This window comes from Haliotis asinina, chromosome 12 (genome assembly GCF_037392515.1).
Source record: "Haliotis asinina isolate JCU_RB_2024 chromosome 12, JCU_Hal_asi_v2, whole genome shotgun sequence".
In the NCBI taxonomy this organism is placed as follows: Eukaryota; Metazoa; Mollusca; class Gastropoda; order Lepetellida; family Haliotidae; genus Haliotis; species Haliotis asinina.
This window is the reverse complement of record NC_090291.1, coordinates 23,059,610-23,084,884: the sequence shown is the minus strand read 5'-3', so window position 1 is coordinate 23,084,884 and position 25,275 is coordinate 23,059,610. Positions and strand designations below refer to the sequence as shown.

The window sequence follows — 25,275 nt, the reverse complement described above, 5'->3', positions numbered from 1 at the left end:
CATGTAACTATCGTACGAACATCGCATACACCTTCACAGCCTTTACCCAGCAACTTCCAAGTACCCTGTTGAAAATCTGGAATGTATAGTGATGATGAACTTGGACACATAATCAGAGATATTTGATACTGGTATCCACTGGGCCACCATTGCCCCCAGTTACAGCATTATATCTCGTACAAACACAATGAAAACTCATAGAAAAATTGCTTTCATCAGTCATTTCTTTATTGACAGCTAACAGTATAACAAAAACACATAAGGTTTGTATTTTTAAATTTATGGCCAAGAATGTCATTTTGTTAATACAGTATATAACATCCATGACTTCATGTTCTTGTCATGTCAATGCAGATAATAAGGTAAAGCATTCTAGCACAATGATCGTACAGCAGTTTTTTCAGAAGTAGTGTATTCTTTTTCCCACTATTGTCAGTTGCCACGAAGTTGAGGGAACATGATGAATCACATTACTTGTAACTACCATGAAAACAAATTCCATTCAATCGGTGCAAACACAAGTCTTTGCAGCAGAAACATGATGCTTGGTAAAATCAGATTGAAACACGTTAATCTATTAAAAAACATGCCATGCAAATACCAACTCGGTTGACTTGTGTAATAATGAAATTAGGCCCATCTGACCAAGATATGCTAGATTTCTGATGGACAGTCTAAGTTTTAAAGCTAGCCAGCTTGATAGTCTGGGGCCTGATGGTTGGTGTTTCCATACATCTGAGTGAAATCTTGGTGTCTGGTTAAATCCGTTTAGGGCTGGTAAAATGTTCAAGTTACCAACCCTGATGCATGGCTGGATACACAATCCTTAATATTGTTTACATAAATGTCGGGGACAAATGTGAGCCCTGTTATGATGATGGGTATCTTCCTGAAGGATTAGGTCAATCCTTTCAGTCATTGTTTGTCTCAATATATTTGCCACTGAACCTAACAAAAATCTGCCTAGTCATTGGTAAAACTTCCCCCACCCAACCACATCTTGCAACCATCGTGTAAAAGTATGTTGAACTATTCTTACAAAGGTGTTAAGTACACAAAAATGCCCTACAGAGGCCATTTACAGTACCAAGCCTTCATATGGCTGTTCGGTGTCTTTTCTCTCTGATCGTAGCTGCAGGTGCTCCAGAGTGTTGTTAAAGTGCTTATTGATTTGCTCTGTCTCCTCATTGGCTTCCAGGTTTGGAAGATATTCCCGTATTTTTGAAATGATCTGATTCAACACTTGAACAGATATCTGGAAAAAAATTAATGAGTAAGATGTTGCAATTGCATAATAGGCAAGGTAGTGGAAAAAACAAAGAAACTTTCAGTGGTCAGAAACCACAAACTAAATCTGTTGTATTTGAAATTCTGCATTGTTAATCAACTTTACAATTGCAGTAAGATACTTTTATAATGAACTTCAAGGGACCACTGAAATTAGTTCGTTACTTCCGTCGTTTGGTATTCACGAAACTCCATTGAAAGAACAATAAAACATACTATGCAGTACAACACATTTCCATTCAACTTTACAATTACATGTACCATAAAAATTGTCCCACTCCACTTGCACAAACAAGTCTTCAAGAGTGGAGGTGTGATGCATGTCAAAGAGTAGTATACAAAATGATGATTCTGGCTTGCAGCCAGTATAAGGCATGGTTAATTATAGTTTTAAAATTATGGTTTTAAAAAGTGTCATTTTAATTAATCAATAGAATTATTTCAAGGAATGATAACTGATATTGACGACATTTTCTGAATTGACAATAACTTTGATGCTGCAACTGGAGAAACACCTGTCCATCATATTTGAAAGTTATGAAATATGGATAAACACGTTCAATCAGACTCCATACAGTGAGAATTAAATAATATATGTTAAGATTTATTTCCTTATAAAATAACACATAAATACAATAATCACACCCATGGAAATTGACTAATGAGAGCTGTTTTCTGTTTCTGAGTTAAGAGAATTATGGAACCCATTGCTATTTACTGAAGGGAGGCCAGGTGTTTCTTCAAAGCAGGATAGTGCTAATGTGATGATCAGTGGTCAAATATGAAATGGAGTTAAATTGAATATGATGAGCAGAAAGGTAAAAAGCAGAAAAACTCAACACAATTATTTTGAGAAAAACACAAGGTTTGATAGTACAGCACATTACAATAGTCGGCTGGCTGTCCAGTTTTCGATCAGGTTTTCACCATTGGGAGGTTCATTTTATGTAATGAGTATACCAGTCCAAATATGAAATAAGATGTTCTTCATAATATATAAAAAAAAGCAATGGATGAATGCAAAAGTCTAGATTTGTATTTTTGAAAACTATTACCCAAACACACAAAGCTTTGGACCCCTGTGGATAATAATGATACTTACTTGATCACAACCTTTCTCAAAGAAGTAGATGTAGTGATTGAGCAGCTCAACAAACAACTGAACTTGTACTGAGTTGTCCATGCACTGATTTGCTATCTTTACCCCTTTCTTGAGACAGTCTGACACTCTTTTCCCATCTTGCATCTGCAAATAAACCATAAATAATAAAACTCCACAATTTTGTCCAACACAATTACTGCATTTTACCCTGCTTTATGTGTGTGAGCCTGGCACTACTACTGTTCTATGAACTGTTCTTTTGAACCATGATTACTGTCATAAAGCATACAACTTTATCAAAAGCAACTTCTTGTGTCATGCACAAAGCAACATTTCTTACACCATATTCAAGCTACTCAAATAACCACTTTAACTTTGATGATATCACTAATGCTGTTGAATTACACGTCCAGTGCAGTGCAACAATGAAAGTGAAAACCTGCAAATGTCCATTCTAAATCAGATGTAATAGCTCATTACTGCTTAAACTAAAATCTGAGCCCATCATATTACAAGGAATTAAGACTTTACAGATGACAACTGCTTTATCATACATGATGTGACATTTCGGTATAGATTCTTATATCGTTGTTGAGCAAGAAATTGATGTGTTTTGATTATGATGTAACAAAGATTTGGTAAGATAATGTGGCTCCTGAAGTAATTAATACACTGGGAAAACAGCACCCTACACAACTTTTGATAAGAGAAAAAGATAACTCCTGCCCTATACTTTTGACACTTTGGTACAAAATTTTGTAACAATGCAAAACATGGAATTGCCAAAAGGCTGGTCTGTCAGCGCCAAGCTGGGATAATGGTATTATGTTTTCAAAATCTAGAATACAAATCATTGTTGCTGAGACAGTAAACAAGGTAATACAATTTGCAGAGTCATTACTCGGTATCTTCTGAAACAGGTGGTGAGACCTCTCCCACCTCTGAACATTCTGCATGTGCATTGTTCCTGAATTTTCACTTATTTTGGCCTTCAGTGTCAAATACGAACCAGTCCCAAGGAGAATATATGACGTCTGAAGTAAGTCTCTCACACTTCACACTTGTGATGGCTGAGCAAAGACATTTGTCAGCCCAACTAATAGATATTCCTCCCGTCCCTTACCTCCCCTTGATTTGCAGCAGATTTTCCTGACCAGAAGAGATGGGAGCAAGTTGAAACACCTCGACACTGGTCTGGTTTCTTCAAGAGCTTAGATGCTGCCAAAGCACACTGTGTTCGGAGAGGTTCATGATTCTCCTCTCCAAAACAGGACATCTGCTCTAATGTACCAATGATGAGAGAGATGGCAGCCAACTGGGCCTTGCTGTCACTGATTTCATCTTCATACAGGGAAAATGCCTGAAATCACAAACATAAATTGATCTTGGCATCACTACATTCACACACTTATTTTATTTCCCCGGCATGTATTGCGGAGGGACATAGCAAACACCTCATCCATCATCATTTAGTTTCTGACGCATAACTCAAAAACTGTTCAATATCTTTAGACCAAACTTGATAGATATAATAATCTGAACCTATGGTTGTGGCTTTCACTATTTATGGATTTTGAGCATTTTTATTTCTTTTGTTTTTTCCATGGAAAAGTTTGGTGTTAGTTTTATGGTGGGTGTCAGTAAAACCTGGCAGACCCCAAAGTGGTGCCTTTTGCTATTTACAGGTTGTTGTGATTTACTATTTTCTCTGTTTTCATGGACATGTGTCAGACTTCGTCTCAGAATGGAGGGATGGGCTTCGTCTCCAGAGCAGAACTAAACAAGAGTCATCAGAAGACGACATATGCCCCCGGCCCCCACATACTTGAAAGGACAAATCATCTGACAGTTACTTATTGCGTTTTTAGACAAAGTCAGAACTGTTTCCACGGAATTCATGAAAAAATGTAAATGCCATATATCTGTAATCAGAAAAACTCACCATTTCGTATATCTGCCAAGATCTTTTGAAAGATATGAAATGGCTTTTGAGTTGTGCTCCGGAAACAATGTCAGCAATGTGTTCATGGAACCATGAAAATAATACATCATAAAAACCTGTAAACAGCAAAAGGCACCACTTTGGGTCTGTCACATATATCTTTCAAGTTTTACCGACAGATATTAAGAAGTTTTTGAGTTCTGCTCCGAAAGCGGAACACACCTCTCACTTTTGAGAGTAAGTCTGAAACGTTCCATGGAAACCGATAAAAAGTAGCAAAAGGCACCACTCTAGGTTCTGATTGATATATCTACCAAGTTTTACAGAAAAATACTGAACTGGAAACGAAGCCCATCCCTCCATTTTGAGACATTTTGAAGTCCGAAACGTTTCCATAGAAATGGAGAAAATAATAAATCAGAAAAACATGCAAATAGCAAAAGGCACCACTTTGGGGTCTGCCACACATATCTACTGAGTAACACTGACAGATATTAAGAAGTTTTTGAGTTCTGGTCCGGAAACGAAACACACCTCTCACTTTTGAGACTATGTCTGAAACATTTCCATGGAAACCCAGAAAATAATAAATCACAAAAACCTGTACATAGCAAAAGGCACCACTTCAGCTTCTGACTGATATATCTACCAAGTTTTGCAGAAAAATATTGAATGGTTTTTGAGTTCTGCTCCAGAAACAAGGCCCTTTCTTCCATTTTGAGACTAAGTCCGAAACGTTTCCATAGAAATGGAGAAAATAATAAATCAGAAAAACATGCAAATAGCAAAAGGCACCACTTTGGGGTCTGCCACACATATCTACCAAGTAACACTGACAGATATTAAGAAGTTTTTGAGTTCTGCTCCGGAAACGAAACACACCTCTCACTTTTGAGACTATGTCCGAAACACTTCCATGGAAACCCGAGAAAATAATAAATCACAAAAACCTGTAAATGGCAAAAGGCACCAATTCAACTTCAGACTGATATATCTACCAGATTTTGCAGAAAAATATTGAATGTTTTTTGAGTTCAGCTCTGGAAATAAAGCCCATCCGTTCAATTGGAGACTATGTCCAAAACATTTCCATGGAAACCCAGAAAATAATACATCACAAAAACCTGTACATAGCAAAAGGCACCACTTTAGGTTATGACTGATATATCTACCCAGTTTTGCAGACAAATATTGAATGTTTTCTGAGTTCTGCTCCGGAAACGAAGCCCACCCCACCATAAGACTAACACCAAAATGTTCCATGAAAATACAAAAAAAATATAAATGCCAAAAATCTGTAAATAGCAAAAGGCACAACCATAGGCTGAAATTACTATATCTATCAAGTTTGGTCTAAAAATATAGAACGCTTTCTGAGTTATGCTCCGGAAACAAAATGATTACTGACGGACAGACGAGGTGTTGGCTATATCCCTCTGCATTACATGCCAGGGGGGATAAAAACTCACTTACCTGGTCTCAACAAACAGTTGAGTAAGGGCATGAACCATGGTCAGGGGTCCAACATACCAAGATCATGAAGCAAAAATATCACACAGTAAGTTACTCACTGGAGTATCTATCAAGTTGATAGTGATGTATGGATGTTCTCTGTTGGTTCCATAGACATCTCCTCCATGTTCAGGGCTGCAGAATATGCTTTAGATGTAGCAACTGCCTTAACAGAATGAGCTTTCAGACCCTCAGGAAGTATATGACCTTTGTGAGTATAGCCCATACAAATGGAACAGACAAACCACCTAGAAATGGTTTGCTTTTTTGCTGGAGATCAGCCTTAGCCCCGCCATAACAACAAAACAATTGATTAACCTCATGGATATCCTTTGTTTGTGTGATATAAGCCTTGAGAGTCTTACAGACATCTAAGACATGAGCATGTCGTAGATAGGTACCAGGCAGGGAAGGCTGAGTGAAAGCAGGAAATTCAATAGGTGCCATTACATGAAAGGTGCTCTCTGTCTTAGGATGGTAAGTATTTGTCAAACAATGCTGATTCTGTCCTTATAAAAAAACAGTTGGCCTTCAAGATGCTACCATCACAAGAATAGCCGTTAACAGCTGGAGTTAAAGAGCTGACAGGTGCTGAGGGTGGTGCTCCTTGAGTACACTGTCTACAGGAAAGTGAAGTACTGAAACAGCTGTAGAATATCCTTGAACATTTGAAGCTACAAGACTGGCTTCGAACAAAGACTGGAGGAATTCCAACACCAAGACTAAAATCTACAGAAATGGGCGCATCTATCCCCATACTGAATGCTTGATGAATCCAACATTTTCCGCGAATACGAAATTGTGAGTGAAAACAGCACAAAAATTCCTCTTGTGTGAAGGTGATTCCGTACATCACAATGCACTGAATCCGGGGATAGACGGTCCAGTAGAAAAGGTAATAGTGCAGGAGGCTGAGCCAGAAACCTGAGAATTACTGGTAAACAAAGGTGTGCCAAGCATCGTTGGCTAACACTCTCAGATTGGGAATTTGAGAGCAAAAACAATTGTATCTGGTTTATCACCCCAAAGGGAAATTGAACAACCAGGAGACAATACTGCATATACCCCAATCGAGCATCAACTCTTGTCTACCCTGGGGGTTAACAGACACAGCCCATATGATGAACTGGTTGCACAATAGCAGAAACTGCCACACCTCCTGAAGGAGAGAGAGATATTGTGCCTGCTTGCTTCAGGATATCAAAGTCACTGGTATCCATTAATAGGAGCAGGGATAATCTACAACAGGGATCGGTCACTCACTTGTTTTCTTTACCATTTGTTCTTATTAACGTGTGCCTCGTCATGGCTCCAACGCACACAGTGACTTGGCTCATTACCAGCGCAACTTCAGTTGTTTAACAGAACTTCAGCCAGTTTATTGTATGTCAGAATTTTACAATGAATGAATGAATTATAGTAAAAATTAAGAGCAAGAATTATGTGAATGAATGAAAGAAATAAAGAAAAAGAATAAAAGAAAGAAGTACATATGTGAATGAAAGAATAAATGATACACTGCAGTCTTCCCTCTCAAAACATGTTAAAGAACACAAAAGTATCGGGAGACTACGTGTTAACATCAGCTGTCCTTTTACAAAATCTACTTTGAGACATTTTTGTTTACATTGATAATTAATTCAGATATCGTATTGCATGTGTGGAATGGAATGGACATTAAAGAACAACTAAACTCAATTTTTTAGTACTCTTTTTACCACTACATATGAAAGATTTCTGGTTAGTCATAAATGGAACACCATTGTTTTTTTAAAAAAAATTGTGGTTAATTAATACCAAGCGCTCAAAAGTTGCCATCTGCTTCTCTCTCGCCCGCAAACAAAAACACAGACAGGTTACATAACTCTGTCGCCAGATTTTCAGTTAGTTGTATACAAAATGTGTAGGAAGCTCGTCAATTTGCTGATTTCTTGACGTCACCAAAGACATGTCGAATTGTTGTGTTGCCACCAATTGCTCCTTGGGGTCGGGTGATGGTGTCACTATGCACAGATTTCCACCGGACCTCGTAGTTTGTGCTTAAATTGGTTGTTTGTGTGTGCCTGTGGTATATACTAAATCGGATGGTTTGCCCCCTACCACGCTTCCATGACAGAAAATGGAGTTCAAGTTTTGAGTTTATAAAATAAAGACTGCTTACTACACATTGCTGACCAAAAGGATTTTGCATGAATATAACGCTTTCTTCCTCGGATGCGAGGTTGTGGTCGAGGTGCCAATATTATAGTAAGTAATATTATATTGAAGGGATTCTGCTTGACACAACTTGTAACATAACGACTTCTTCCACAGAAGCAAGGTTGGGGTTGAAGTGACATTAATATTGCAAGTAATATTATATTGCCCTCCACCTCGCTTCCAAGAGTGAAATTGTTATGTTATAAGCAATGTCATGCAAACTCCATCAATAAAATACATATTTTACTACCAGTAGAAAGTAATTTTGATTCTGTAAGCCGGTGAAAACAAACATAAATATCATTCATTCTCAGACAGGGCGCCGCCATTTTTGAAAATCATGAAGTCACGGACTAAAGTCCATTTGAATTAATGAGATAATTGTTTGTTTTCATCAAGTTAGAAAATCAAAACTACTTTCTACTAGTAGTTAAATATGTATTTGAATCATGGCCAAAAGGCGTTTGCATGACGCAACTTGTAACATAACATAAGCGAGGTTGGGGTCAAAGTGAAAATACTGCGCAATAAATCTTGTTCACTTGCTAAATTTACTTGGTGTGTAAACGTTCACTCACCAGTATGTAGACACTTGTCAATATATGTCTTTATATTTTTTTGTCTCATAATCCTAATATGGTCTCATAATCCTAATTACTTTATAATCATACTTGTATGCATTTTGAAACTTAACAAAAACAAGCGATCTGAGAATGTATAACAGGAATGTAATATCTTGACATTTTATAGTTTGCCTAAATGAATCATAATTCGCAAGCATGCCCTCGTGTATGTCGTCTGTATCATTACAACTTCACGACAAAAACGATTCTGTCGAAAGCTACTTCAACTTAATAAAAACAAAATGCAAATATTGAAATTGAAACAAATTAAATTTACAGGAGCAAAGTCAGGCTCTTTCCTTGTATCCATCAATATCCACCAAAACAAGTGATATATAATTCATCTGCAGATTTCCCAAGTGATGTGTCTTTTAACAGTCTAATATACGAAAACGTGATGTATCGTTTCAGGATTTTAAAATTGCTGTGTAATTCCATTGGTCACCCAAGACAGCACACCTGGCAACTAACTGCACAATGTGCGTCATTCTTTTAAAAAAGTAATTTAGTTAGCCAATAATGAGCAATCAATCAATGTACTGGCAGTTAATCCTTTGAAAGACTGTGTTGTTTTCACATAGACTTATACACGACAGAGTGTATTCAGTATAGATTAGTAAATGTACATACATAAACACTACCTTTTGACAAATCCCCATTGAAATCCATATAAAAGTAATTAATCAAACAGCGTGTTATCGGTTAATCCTTTGATCGATCCAGACACAATAAATGCCAAATGGCGTTACCACTAATTATACCTGTTATAAATTCATTAACTGAGCATCAAGTGAATGATGACAAATAATGTGTAGGTTTATACCACCTAACACAGATTGGAGCCTAGCGATGGAAACTAGGCAAAGCATTAGACAAAACTAAATGATAGTAGATTGTGAGAACATACAGTTTTCAGTTTTCAGTACAGCTGTCATGATTTCAGGTTTGTACAAACCTGTAAACAAAATAGTTTACCCCCTGAAATGTAGATGAATTCTGCATACCTACTATTAAGTCATGGAGACGCGCCGCTCTGATTGGTTGAAATTTTGTTTGCGGTTGAGAATTGTGCACTGTTGTCAAAAAGGTAGATTTAAGGTAATTAAAGATCAAATTGAGCAGTTTTAATGACGGAGTTTCATTTATAACGATGTCAATTAGTGATTTATGCATTTGCTTCCTTTTGCCCTGAAAGGGCTGCTGTGTGGTAGCAGAGTTGCCCCTGCCTTATACCCTCCTGCTTCGTGCCGTCCATTGAGCAAGTTCTTTCATTGGCATGGAGGGATATGCTGAAACAAAAGGTGCTCTAACAAGGACCTGGAGTTCTTGAAAGTGCTAACTGCCTCTGACGCCTCTCACACTCGTGAATCTTCACCACTTGGGTCATAGTCAACTAACTCCCCCCTGCAAAGCTGACAGGTATGCAGAGTGGACTGCTACACAAAGCTTTTGTGCCACACAACGATAGACCTCCTTGATGGAATGATATGTTGATTTCAGCATGGGTCAGAAGGCTGAAAATAGATGGCAGCTGCCAGTCCTGCCTGGCTGTGCCCAGGGAGCAAGTCGTGGAACCACCCAAGGTAACGGAGGCATAAAAGCACTCATGCACCAAAGGTGGCTCGAACAGCAAAGGGACAGTGATCGGAGGCAGTATGAAGGAGTACAGGACCTCCGTGTCCAACACCTCCTCCCAGGTCACAGCAGTCAAGATTTCATAGTCCAGAGAAGTGGAGGCAGAGCATGAAGGGCTAAGATGGCTGATCAGGGCCAGAAGGCCTGAGTTGTATTGTCCCTTGCTAGAGCCTGGCACCTTTATCCCTAAAATGAGTGCCAATGCAGTTGAGACTTTTGCCATTCACGATAACCCAGGTATAGAAGACCTGTGGATCATATTAAATGTTGTGCCAATGGATATGCTGTAGCATTGACAAAAATGCCATTGCATGTTTTTTGGTGTGAAAAGTGCAATGGTGCCTGGCTGAAGCACGAGCCTGTCGCAACATGATTCCCAGACATCCTGGACTGGGTACAGGGCGCTGACGTGCACATCCATGAGGCATTAAGGCAAAACTGTTTAAGCCTGGGCTGGAGCCCAGGTCCATGTTAGGTCCCCTAGATGAACTTTTCCCGGAGCTAAGGCTTGGGTCAGATCACCCAAAGGTAGGAGCAATCCTTGAGCCAGAGCTTGGGGCCCCGTCCCCCGTCTTCCAGATGCACCTGATCCATCTCTGATGACAGACGACATATGCTGCTGCAATAAATCTGATATGGAATCAATGGTTTGCACAGGTGTGGCAGCAATGGAAGAAGAGCGTCAGTTAGAGACAGGAACATGGAGAAGGCTCCTTGGCAACCCTAGGATGCTGAGGTTGTCCCTTTTTTTTAAAGGGAATGTTTGGATGGCGGGTCCTGCCCCAGGTATTTCCTGCACCCAGATCAGATTTGTGTAACATAGCAGATCAGCATGTCGTGACTTCCTTGTTTAAGGGAAAAGCTCACAACATGAAATACAGTTCTGATCATGTTTCAGTCAGGGCTGGCAATTTTTACCTCTAACCGCCCTGTGGTCTGGCTGAACATTTTGGGAGATTCATACCTGACATAAAACATAATAAACAACAATCGTGCTAAACACTGGAAAGCTACACAATTAAACAGTAAAACAGGAAGGAAGGTAATGGCTCCCATCTTTTCAACAAAAGATGAATCAATAAATCTTTGAAACTATTGCTAAATCACCCATTTGGGAAGAAAGAGAATCATACATAAAGTAGTTGTTTCAGAGACACACATCTTGAAAATTTGCCAATTCAGGAACTTGGTAAAGGATTACCACCATGCATGTCTGTACTAATCAACGACAACATGGAAAGTTTCTTGGCTGTGAGGGGTCAGTGACACCTTGTAGGGGTGGTCGAACATATTTTGTAAATATTTATTCAAATACTGGTGACAATCACACCAGTCAATACTGTTGTAAGAATTCATAGTGGACATTTATGAATGGACACTTGGTTTGGGTGGCAAAAGTATTTGTTATTTGATTATAAAATGTATGAGTAATTCAATGCCATATTTGTCACAAGTGAGCATGAAATATATGATGTAATAGGCACCTCATGACAGGCCTTCACAAAATATGTTTTGATGACACTATCCAACATGATGGAAAGGTCATGTTGGTGTACATGTATTTTCCAAAACTGATTCCTGGTTTATTGGTGACATTTCAGAAATACCATTGGTAACTGGATGAAAAACAGATATCAGTAATCACCAATATGTTATTTATGAACTGCAGTCCTCTGAGTAGTTATCTGATTTTAACATTTCAACTCATCTTTCTTAATACTTTATCTTCACATTGTTCAAACCTTACCTGGGACATAAATTCATAGGCCACAGTTTCATAGTTGTCAAACTCAATCTGACCAGCAGCTAAGGCACCCTGTAGAAAAAGCCTGAGGGGGATCTCAGCCTGTTCAGCTTTAAGCAGGGCGCCAATAGTCTGATGGCAAAACTGGAAGATCTTTTGACATTTCTTCTCCCAGTTCTCATCCTGTAAAGAGAGAGTGACAGGGCTGTTCATGGTGACAATCATGCTGTAATTTGAAACACCATAACTGTTGTAGTAGTTGTAGTTTGAACTTTGCAAGTGTTCACTGTCTTTCAACTTCAGAAGTACACAGCTTCAGAGTATTTAAATCTCAGCAATTGCTGACTGTTTTTTACTGATGGTGGGTCTTTACAATATTACCAACACAAAATAGTAATGGAGTATAGCCCTAGATCCAACTGAAGTCTAAAAAAAGAAACATGTATGTTCAAAATGTCAGAGATAACAGAACGCAATACTGGAAACCCCCTACTTACATCATCCTTGAGTGTGTAATATTTGAAAGCTAATCGATATGCAGCAAAGACAATTGGTGGTAATGTAAACTTGATTCTCTTGTCACCTCCACTACCAAAGTGCTTCCGTGCAGTGTTGAGGATCTGTAACACAAAGACATCAGATCCCAGACATTTCATGACTACAGTAGAACATGATCATAACAAACATAGGCATATATCATACTGTTGGCAGTAACAAACTGTTTCCAAGGTCCACACTGCCTTACCACATCTCTTTTAAAAACTTTCAATCACACCAATTTTTCTCCCCAATGAGACAGAAAATTCTGTAAGGTATATTTGATGACCTTCAACACAAATGTAAACTTGAACCTCAACACAAGTGGAAACTTGAACCTCAACACAAGTGGAAACCTGAACCTCAACACAAGTGGAAACTTGAACCTCAACACAAGTGGAAACTTGAACCTCAACACAAACATATTTGTCAATCAACCATTTAGTAAACTTCTAAAGCCTCAATTGCACAGTACTACTGCAATATGTGTGATCAGAATCAAATTAATCAAACAATTTGAACAAAATAATCAAAGTATCATATAAAAGTTCAATTTCACTTCAAAAATGATTTTAGTATTAAGACAGTGTACTTCAGAAATGATTTGCACAAGTGTACGAGTTGAGTGAGTAAGAAAATCTGGTGAATAGTTGTCATCCTGAACATCTGTGAATCTTCTGAATATATAAGGCACAGACCACGGTTTGCGTAACAACTCAACTCTATATTGATTGTCCCATGAAATGTGACTGAGTGGACCAAGATATCTAATGGCCAGCATTTAATCGAAGACATGTGAAATCCCACACAGTATCGCTTGAAAATGGCTGTGTATAATAGTCATCACCCCTCTGGTCCTGGGTCACTGCATGTGAAACAGATATAGCTACAGCCTCAGTAAAATCATGTTGGTTGATGAAAGGTAGAGTTTGGCAAACTGCGGTGTCTACATGCATAAGTTCAGAGTCTTCAATGAGGAAAGGGAATTCTTCAGTTTCTGACAAATATCAGAAAGTCAAATGACTTGCTCTTCAAAAGTTAAGTTTCTCCACTATGCCGGAAAGCATCATGTTCGGGTCCATATAATCAATACTTTACACTCCTTTTCGGTAGACAACCTTGTCACTGCCATTGAAACACCCTTGTACAACCATTAAACCTGTGGAAAATCTGCATAATTTTTCTCAAGACTTCAGTTTTTCAAAGACACATTGCTTCTGTTACATTTTTTTGTCTGATTTTAATTGAACAATCCTGAGCTCCACTGTGGTTCAAACCAAACAGAAAACTTCCATATGGTTACATAAGCTATACATCAGGGAACTAATTACCTCAATGGTAGGCTTCAAACTTAAACTGACTCACAGGGCTGCTTGAGTAACATAGAGCCTTCTGTATTCAGTTGTCCAACATGTTTGGTGCCAGATTCACCAAAGAGATCAACATATACTTAAGAACAACTTATTGCCACTCACTTTTTGTGTTGTTTCGTGTGGGGATCAGTTTGTTATAATACAGATTCAGTGATACATACCAAAAATTGCTGATTTGGATCATCTGAGTCCAGCAGATGAATAAACCTGCCCATGAGGCCTTGTTCTTCAGCAAAGTCTTCTGGGTCATCTAGCTCTTCTGGCTGATCTGGCTGATCTTGGACTAAGCAGTTGACAATGTTCAAAATAGCATCCACCTGAAAGAGAAGTTACACCATTTAGTGGCCATAACTTTTATGTCTAATTTCCAAGTGTGAAAATATGTGAGTGAGATTGCTCAGCACAATCAATGCAATATCACACCAGAAATTTAACAAAATCCACCATTGTGTATAATTCTAAAATTCTGATGTTGTGAAGCTGTGAAATAGTGCTGCAGTGTTCTTTATGAGCTAAGTGAAACGGCTATGAAATCAGATGCATTTTCAATCCAAAATTGATGTCTAATTTTACTGATTGACAAATCAAATTCAAGCACTTCATGTAGCAATGGTAGAATGAAAATTCTTAACAATGTAATATATTATTATACTAAGACATTGATGTAAAACTTAATTGTCCACATTATAAAACTTCCGCCTCCTCAATACACTTCCTGAGGGGACAATAATTTCCCTCTGAGGTTGAGAAAGTTTTTATATATGTTGGGGAAGACAAAATGCATTACAGCCCTTAGAATTACCATGATAGCCAAATAAGAAGATTCACTGTTCTGTTAATTGAAACATCTGTTTAGTGGAGAACATGTTTTCAGATATCATCAAAGTAGATAGTTATTTATGACATCAATCAAGTTATTAATCAAGTAAGTGGTAGAGGATATGTGTCAAATGAACAATAAAAAACATTCAACTACCTTGAATTTGTGAAGGTGTGGACAAAATAGAATCAATAAAAGCAGAAAGGGTTCTCATATATGCACAATTTCTGCATCAAATGTTTTTTGCACTCACATTTTCCTGAAGAGGTATTTTGATGTCATTTTCCAGGGCATTGTTGATTATGTAGCAGCTCATTATCTTTCGACCTTTGAAGTCAAAGTACTCAAACATGGGTCCATAGTGTTGAAGCTCCAGCACTGTGAGAAGGTTGTTGTATGTGTCCACAGGAATCTTCATCAGTCTCATCAGCTCTTTTGACACTGGAGTTCCATGCTCAAGACTACAACACAATTACGTTATTGAGTTACTGATGTAAACTGAATGTTATAAAACAGAAACTTCATCTCCTGCTTCTGTCCCCTAGACACATGTGCCCTGGAACCCTTCAAAATGTCCCCAACAAATATGTGCTCTCTAACCACTCAAAATGTCCCCCCCACAGATGTTCCCTCTAATCTCTCCAAATGTCTCCCACACACTCGCACCCTCTAACACCGCAAGGTATTCCCCATGACACATATACCCTTTAAACTTGCAACACATTCCCCTAGACACACATACTTTCTAACCTCTCAACACATTCCCCAAAACACACATACCCTCTAACATCTCAACACATTCCCCAAAACACACATACCCTCTAACCTCTCAACATATTCCCCTAGACACACATACCCTCTAACCTCTCAACACATTCCCCATGACACACATACCCTCTAACATCTCAACACATTCCCCAAAACACACATACCCTCTAACCTCACAACATATTCCCCCAAACACACATACCCTCTAACCTCTCAACACATTCCCCGAAACACACATACCCTCTAACCTCTCAACATATTCCCCAAAACACACATACCCTCTAACCTCTCAACACATTCCCCGAAACACACATACCCTCTAACCTCTCAACACATTCCCCGAAACACACATACCCTCTAACCTCTCAAGACATTCCCCGAAACACACATACCCTCTAACCTCTCAACACATTCCCCGAAACACACATACCCTCCAACCTCTCAACACATTCCCCGAAACACACATACCCTCCAACCTCTCAACACATTCCCCGAAACACACATACCCTCTAACCTCTCAACACATTCCCCATGACACACATATCCTCTAACCTCTCAACACATTCCCCGAAACACACATACCCTCCAACCTATCAACATATTCCCCAAAACACACATACCCTCTAACCTCTCAACACATTCCCCATGACACACATACCCTCTAACCTCTCAACACATTCCCCATGACACACATACCCTCTAACCTCTCAACATATTCCCCAAAACACACATACCCTCTAACCTCTCAACACATTCACCATGACACACATACCCTCTAACCTCTCAACACATTCCCCATGACACACATACCCTCTAACCTCTCAACACATTCCCCCAAACACACATACCCTCCAGCCTCTCAACACATTCCCCAAAACACACATACCCTCTAACCTCTCAACACATTCCCCGAAACACACATACCCTCTAACCTCTCAACACATTCCCCGAAACACACATACCCTCTAACCTCTCAACACATTCCCCGAAACACACATACCCTCTAACCTCTCAACACATTCCCCATGACACACATACCCTCTAACCTCTCAACACATTCCCCGAAACACACATACCCTCCAACCTCACAACATATTCCCCGAAACACACACACCCTCTAACCTCTCAACACATTCCCCATGACACACATACCCTCTAACCTCTCAACACATTCCCCATGACACACATACCCTCAAACCTCTCAACACATTCCCCAAAACACACATACCCTTCAGCCTCTCAACACATTCCCCAAAACTCACATACCCTCTAACCTCTCAACACATTCCCCATGACACACATACCCTCTAACCTCTAAACACATTCCCCGAAACACACATACCCTCTAACCTATCAACACATTCCCCGAAACACACATACCCTCTAACCTCTCAACATATTCCCCAAAACACACATACCCTCTAACCTCTCAACACATTCCCCATGACACACATACCCTCTAACCTCTCAACACATTCCCCGAAACACACATACCCTCCAACCTCTCAACATATTCCCCAAAACACACATACCCTCTAACCTCTCAACACATTCCCCATGACACACATACCCTCTAACCTCTCAACACATTCCCCATGACACACATACCCTCTAACCTCTCAACACATTCCACAAAACAAACATACCCTCTAACCTCTCAACACATTCCCCAAAACACACATACCCTCTAACCTCTCAACACATTCCCCATGAAACACACACCCTCAAACCTCTAAACACATTCCCCGAAACACACATACCCTCTAACCTCTCAACACATTCCCCGAAACACACATACCCTCTAACCTCTCAACACATTCCCCATGACACACATACCCTCTAACCTCTCAACACATTCCCCGAAACACACATACCCTCCAACCTCTCAACACATTCCCCATGACACACATACCCTCTAACCTCTCAACACATTCCCCGAAACACACATACCCTCCAACCTCACAACATATTCCCCGAAACACACACACCCTCTAACCTCTCAACACATTCCCCATGACAAACATACCCTCTAACCTCTCAACACATTCCCCGAAACACACATACCCTCTAACCTCTCAACATATTCCCCAAAACACACATACCCTCTAACCTCTCAACGCATTCCCCATGACACACATACCCTCTAACCTCTCAACACATTCCCCGAAACACACATACCCTCCAACCTCTCAACATATTCCCCAAAACACACATACCCTCTAACCTCTCAACACATTCCCCATGACACACATACCCTCTAACCTCTCAACACATTCCCCATGACACACATACCCTCTAACCTCTCAACACATTCCACAAAACACACATACCCTCTAACCTCTCAACACATTCCCCAAAACACACATACCCTCTAACCTCTCAACACATTCCCCATGAAACACACACCCTCAAACCTCTCAACACATTCCCCGAAACACACATACCCTCTAACCTCTCAACACATTCCCCGAAACACACATACCCTCTAACCTCTCAACACATTCCCCATGACACACATACCCTCTAACCTCTCAACACATTCCCCGAAACACACATACCCTCCAACCTCACAACATATTCCCCGAAACACACACACCCTCTAACCTCTCAACACATTCCCTATGACAAACATACCCTCTAACCTCTCAACACATTCCCCATGACACACATACCCTCTAACCTCTCAACATATTCCCCAAAACACACATACCCTCTAACCTCTCAACATATTCCCCAAAACACACATACCCTCTAACCTCTCAACACATTCCCCGAAAGACACATACCCTCTAACCTCTCAACACATTTCACATGACACATATACCCTCCAACCTCTCAACACATTCCCCAAAACACACATACCCTCCAACCTCTCAACACATTCCCCATGACACATACACCCTCCAACCTCTCAACACATTCCCCGAAACACACATACCCCCAAACCTCTCAACACATTCCCCAAAACACACATACCCTCTAACCTCTCAACACATTCCCCGAAAGACACACACCCTCTAACCTCTCAACACATTGCCCATGACACATATACCCTCTAACCTCTCAACACATTCCCCAAAACACACATACCCTCTAACCTCTCAACACATTCCCCATGACACACATACCCTCAAACCTCTCAAGACATTCCCCGAAACACACATACCCTCCAACCTCTCAACACATTCCTCGAAACACACATAACCTCTAACCTCTCAACACATTCCCCATGACACACATACCCTCTAACCTCTCAACACATTCCCCATGACACACATACCCTTTAACCTCTCAACACATTCCCCATGACACACATACCCTCTAACCTCTCAACACATTCCCCAAAACACACATACCCTCTAACCTCTCAACACATTCCCCGAAACACACATACCCTCCAACCTCTCAACACATTCCACATGACACATATACCCTCTAACCTCTCAACACATTGCCCATGACACATATACCCTCCAACCTCTCAACACATTCCCCAAAACACACATACCCTCTAACCTCTCAACACATTCCCCATGACAAACATACCCTCTAACCTCTCAACACATTCCCCGAAACACACATACCCTCTAACCTCTCAACACATTCCCCGAAAGACACATACCCTCTAACCTCTCAACACATTCCACATGACACATATACCCTCTAACATCTCAACACATTGCCCATGACACATATACCCTCTAACCTCTCAACACATTCCCCAAAACACACATACCCTCTAACCTCTCAACATATTCCCCAAAACACACATACCCTCTAACCTCTCAACACATTCCCCATGACACACATACCCTCCAACCTTTCAACACATTCCCCGAAACACACATACCCTCCAACCTCTCAACACATTCCCCAAAACTCACATACCCTCTAACCTCTCAACACATTCCCCATGACACACATACCCTCTAACCTCTAAACACATTCCCTGAAACACACATACCCTCCAACCTCTCAACATATTGCCCAAAAGACACATACCCTCTAACCTCTCAACACATTCCCCATGACACACATACCCTCTAACCTCTCAACACATTCCCCATGACACACATACCCTCTAACCTCTCAACACATTCCCCATGACACACATACCCTCTAACCTCTCAACACATTCCCCGAAACACACATACCCTCCAACCTCTCAACATATTCCCCAAAACTCACATACCCTCTAACCTCTCAACACATTCCCCATGACACACATACCCTCTAACCTCTAAACACATTCCCTGAAACACACATACCCTCTAACCTCTCAACACATTCCCCGAAACACACATACCCTCTAACCTCTCAACATATTCCCCAAAACACACATACCCTCTAACCTCTCAACACATTCCCCATGACACACATACCCTCTAACCTCTCAACACATTCCCCGAAACACACATACCCTCCAACCTCTCAACATATTCCCCAAAACACACATACCCTCTAACCTCTCAACACATTCTCCAAAACACACATACCCTCCAACCTCTCAACACATTCCCCAAAACACACATACCCTCTAACCTCTCAACACATTCCCCATGACACACATACCCTCTAACCTCTCAACACATTCCCCGAAACACACATACCCTCCAACCTCTCAACACATTCCCCGAAACACACATACCCTCTAACCTCTCAACACATTCCCCGAAACACACAAACCCTCTAACCTCTCAACACATTCCCGAAAACACACATACCCTCTAATCTCTCAACACATTCCCCAAAACACACATACCCTCTAACCTCTCAACATATTCCCCAAAACACACATACCCTCTAACCTCTCAACATATTCCCCAAAACACACATACCCTCTAACCTCTCAACACATTCCCCGAAACACACATACCCTCTACCCTCTCAACACATTCCCCATGACACACATACCCTCTAACCTCTCAACACATTCCCCATGACAAACATACCCTCTAACCTCTCAACACATTCCCCAAAACAGACATACCCTCTAACCTCTCAACACATTCCCCGAAACACACATACCCTCTAACCTCTCAACACATTCCCCCAAACACACATACCCTCTAACCTCTCAACACATTCCCCAAAACACACATACCCTCTAACCTCTCAACACATTTCCCATGACACACATACCCTCTAACCTTGCAATACATTCCCCATGAGACACATACCCTCTAACCTCTCAACATATTCCCCATGACACACATAACCTCTAACCTCTCAACACATTCCCCGAAACACACATACCCTCTAACCTCTCAACACATTCCCCAAAACACACATACCCTCTAACCTCTCAACACATTCCCCCAAACACACATACCCTCTAACCTTGCAATACATTCCCCATGAGACACATACCCTCTAAACTCTCAACACATTCCCCATGACACACATAACCTCTAACCTCTCAACACATTCCCCGAAACACACATACCCTCTAACCTCTCAACACATTCCCCGAAACACACATACCCTCTAACCTCTCAACACATTCCCCGAAAGACACATACCCTCTAACCTCTCAACACATTCCACATGACACATATACCCTCTAACCTCTCAACACATTCCCCCAAACACACATACCCTCTAACCTTGCAATACATTCCCCATGAGACACATACCCTCTAACCTCTCAACACATTCCCCATGACACACATACCCTCTAACCTCTCAACACATTCCCCATGACACACATACCCTCTAACCTCTCAACATATTCCCCAAAACACACATACCCTCTAACCTCTAAACACATTCCCCATGACACACATACCCTCTAACCTCTAAACACATTCCCCAAAACACACAAAACCTCTAACCTCTCAACACATTCCCCGAAACACACATACCCTCTAACCTCTCAACACATTCCCCATGACACACATACCCTCTAACCTCTCAACACATTTCCCAAAACACACATACCCTGCAGCCTCTCAACACATTCCCCGAAACACACATACCCTCCAACCTCTCAACACATTCCCCGAAACACACATACCCTCTAACCTCTCAAGACATTCCCCGAAACACACATACCCTCTAACCTCTCAACACATTCCCCGAAACACACATACCCTCCAACCTCTCAACACATTCCCCGAAACACACATACCCTCCAACCTCTCAACACATTCCCCGAAACACACATACCCTCTAACCTCTCAACACATTCCCCATGACACACATATCCTCTAACCTCTCAACACATTCCCCGAAACACACATACCCTCCAACCTCTCAACATATTCCCCAAAACACACATACCCTCTAACCTCTCAACACATTCCCCATGACACACATACCCTCTAACCTCTCAACACATTCCCCATGACACACATACCATCCAACCTCTCAACATATTCCCCAAAACACACATACCCTCTAACCTCTCAACACATTCACCATGACACACATACCCTCTAACCTCTCAACACATTCCCCATGACACACATACCCTCTAACCTCTCAACACATTCCCCCAAACACACATACCCTCCAGCCTCTCAACACATTCCCCAAAACACACATACCCTCTAACCTCTCAACACATTCCCCGAAACACACATACCCTCTAACCTCTCAACACATTCCCCGAAACACACATACCCTCTAACCTCTCAACACATTCCCCATGACACACATACCCTCTAACCTCTCAACACATTCCCCGAAACACACATACCCTCCAACCTCACAACATATTCCCCGAAACACACACACCCTCTAACCTCTCAACACATTCCCCATGACACACATACCCTCAAACCTCTCAACACATTCCCCATGACACACATACCCTCAAACCTCTCAACACATTCCCCAAAACACACATACCCTTCAGCCTCTCAACACATTCCCCAAAACTCACATACCCTCTAACCTCTCAACACATTCCCCATGACACACATACCCTCTAACCTCTAAACACATTCCCCGAAACACACATACCCTCTAACCACTCAACACATTCCCCGAAACACACATACCCTCTAACCTCTCAACATATTCCCCAAAACACACATACCCTCTAACCTCTCAACACATTCCCCATGACACACATACCCTCTAACCTCTCAACACATTCCCCGAAACACACATACCCTCCAACCTCTCAACATATTCCCCAAAACACACATACCCTCTAACCTCTCAACATATTCCCCAAAACACACATACCCTCTAACCTCTCAACACATTCCCCGAAAGACACATACCCTCTAACCTCTCAACACATTTCACATGACACATATACCCTCCAACCTCTCAACACATTCCCCAAAACACACATACCCTCCAACCTCTCAACACATTCCCCATGACACATACACCCTCCAACCTCTCAACACATTCCCCGAAACACACATACCCCCAAACCTCTCAACACATTCCCCAAAACACACATACCCTCTAACCTCTCAACACATTCCCCGAAAGACACACACCCTCTAACCTCTCAACACATTGCCCATGACACATATACCCTCTAACCTCTCAACACATTCCCCAAAACACACATACCCTCTAACCTCTCAACACATTCCCCATGACACACATACCCTCAAACCTCTCAAGACATTCCCCGAAACACACATACCCTCCAACCTCTCAACACATTCCTCGAAACACACATAACCTCTAACCTCTCAACACATTCCCCATGACACACATACCCTCTAACCTCTCAACACATTCCCCATGACACACATACCCTTTAACCTCTCAACACATTCCCCATGACACACATACCCTCTAACCTCTCAACACATTCCCCAAAACACACATACCCTCTAACCTCTCAACACATTCCCCGAAACACACATACCCTCCAACCTCTCAACACATTCCACATGACACATATACCCTCTAACCTCTCAACACATTGCCCATGACACATATACCCTCCAACCTCTCAACACATTCCCCAAAACACACATACCCTCTAACCTCTCAACACATTCCCCATGACAAACATACCCTCTAACCTCTCAACACATTCCCCGAAACACACATACCCTCTAACCTCTCAACACATTCCCCGAAAGACACATACCCTCTAACCTCTCAACACATTCCACATGACACATATACCCTCTAACATCTCAACACATTGCCCATGACACATATACCCTCTAACCTCTCAACACATTCCCCAAAACACACATACCCTCTAACCTCTCAACATATTCCCCAAAACACACATACCCTCTAACCTCTCAACACATTCCCCATGACACACATACCCTCCAACCTTTCAACACATTCCCCGAAACACACATACCCTCCAACCTCTCAACACATTCCCCAAAACTCACATACCCTCTAACCTCTCAACACATTCCCCATGACACACATACCCTCTAACCTCTAAACACATTCCCTGAAACACACATACCCTCCAACCTCTCAACATATTGCCCAAAAGACACATACCCTCTAACCTCTCAACACATTCCCCATGACACACATACCCTCTAACCTCTCAACACATTCCCCATGACACACATACCCTCTAACCTCTCAACACATTCCCCATGACACACATACCCTCTAACCTCTCAACACATTCCCCGAAACACACATACCCTCCAACCTCTCAACATATTCCCCAAAACTCACATACCCTCTAACCTCTCAACACATTCCCCATGACACACATACCCTCTAACCTCTAAACACATTCCCTGAAACACACATACCCTCTAACCTCTCAACACATTCCCCGAAACACACATACCCTCTAACCTCTCAACATATTCCCCAAAACACACATACCCTCTAACCTCTCAACACATTCCCCATGACACACATACCCTCTAACCTCTCAACACATTCCCCGAAACACACATACCCTCCAACCTCTCAACATATTCCCCAAAACACACATACCCTCTAACCTCTCAACACATTCTCCAAAACACACATACCCTCCAACCTCTCAACACATTCCCCAAAACACACATACCCTCTAACCTCTCAACACATTCCCCATGACACACATACCCTCTAACCTCTCAACACATTCCCCGAAACACACATACCCTCCAACCTCTCAACACATTCCCCGAAACACACATACCCTCTAACCTCTCAACACATTCCCCGAAACACACAAACCCTCTAACCTCTCAACACATTCCCGAAAACACACATACCCTCTAATCTCTCAACACATTCCCCAAAACACACATACCCTCTAACCTCTCAACATATTCCCCAAAACACACATACCCTCTAACCTCTCAACATATTCCCCAAAACACACATACCCTCTAACCTCTCAACACATTCCCCGAAACACACATACCCTCTACCCTCTCAACACATTCCCCATGACACACATACCCTCTAACCTCTCAACACATTCCCCATGACAAACATACCCTCTAACCTCTCAACACATTCCCCAAAACAGACATACCCTCTAACCTCTCAACACATTCCCCGAAACACACATACCCTCTAACCTCTCAACACATTCCCCCAAACACACATACCCTCTAACCTCTCAACACATTCCCCAAAACACACATACCCTCTAACCTCTCAACACATTTCCCATGACACACATACCCTCTAACCTTGCAATACATTCCCCATGAGACACATACCCTCTAACCTCTCAACATATTCCCCATGACACACATAACCTCTAACCTCTCAACACATTCCCCGAAACACACATACCCTCTAACCTCTCAACACATTCCCCAAAACA

At 41.3% G+C, this 25,275-nt stretch overlaps 1 protein-coding gene across 1 annotated transcript in view; it reads right to left on the bottom strand.

The window, feature by feature from the left end:
* Nucleotides 1-206: 206 nt before the first annotated feature.
* The window catches only part of LOC137257631 (vacuolar protein sorting-associated protein 35-like), a 134,656-nt gene continuing 109,587 nt past the window's right edge, over nt 207-25,275 (bottom strand). Inside the window, exons 11-17 of the mRNA XM_067794961.1 lie at nt 15,028-15,235; nt 14,116-14,271; nt 12,542-12,664; nt 12,048-12,227; nt 3,513-3,749; nt 2,390-2,533; nt 207-1,255 (exon numbers count right to left, since the gene is read on the bottom strand). Coding sequence (XP_067651062.1) covers nt 1,079-1,255; nt 2,390-2,533; nt 3,513-3,749; nt 12,048-12,227; nt 12,542-12,664; nt 14,116-14,271; nt 15,028-15,235 — 1,225 coding nt within the window. The 3' untranslated portion in view covers nt 207-1,078. The remainder of the gene's footprint in view (nt 1,256-2,389; nt 2,534-3,512; nt 3,750-12,047; nt 12,228-12,541; nt 12,665-14,115; nt 14,272-15,027; nt 15,236-25,275) is intronic.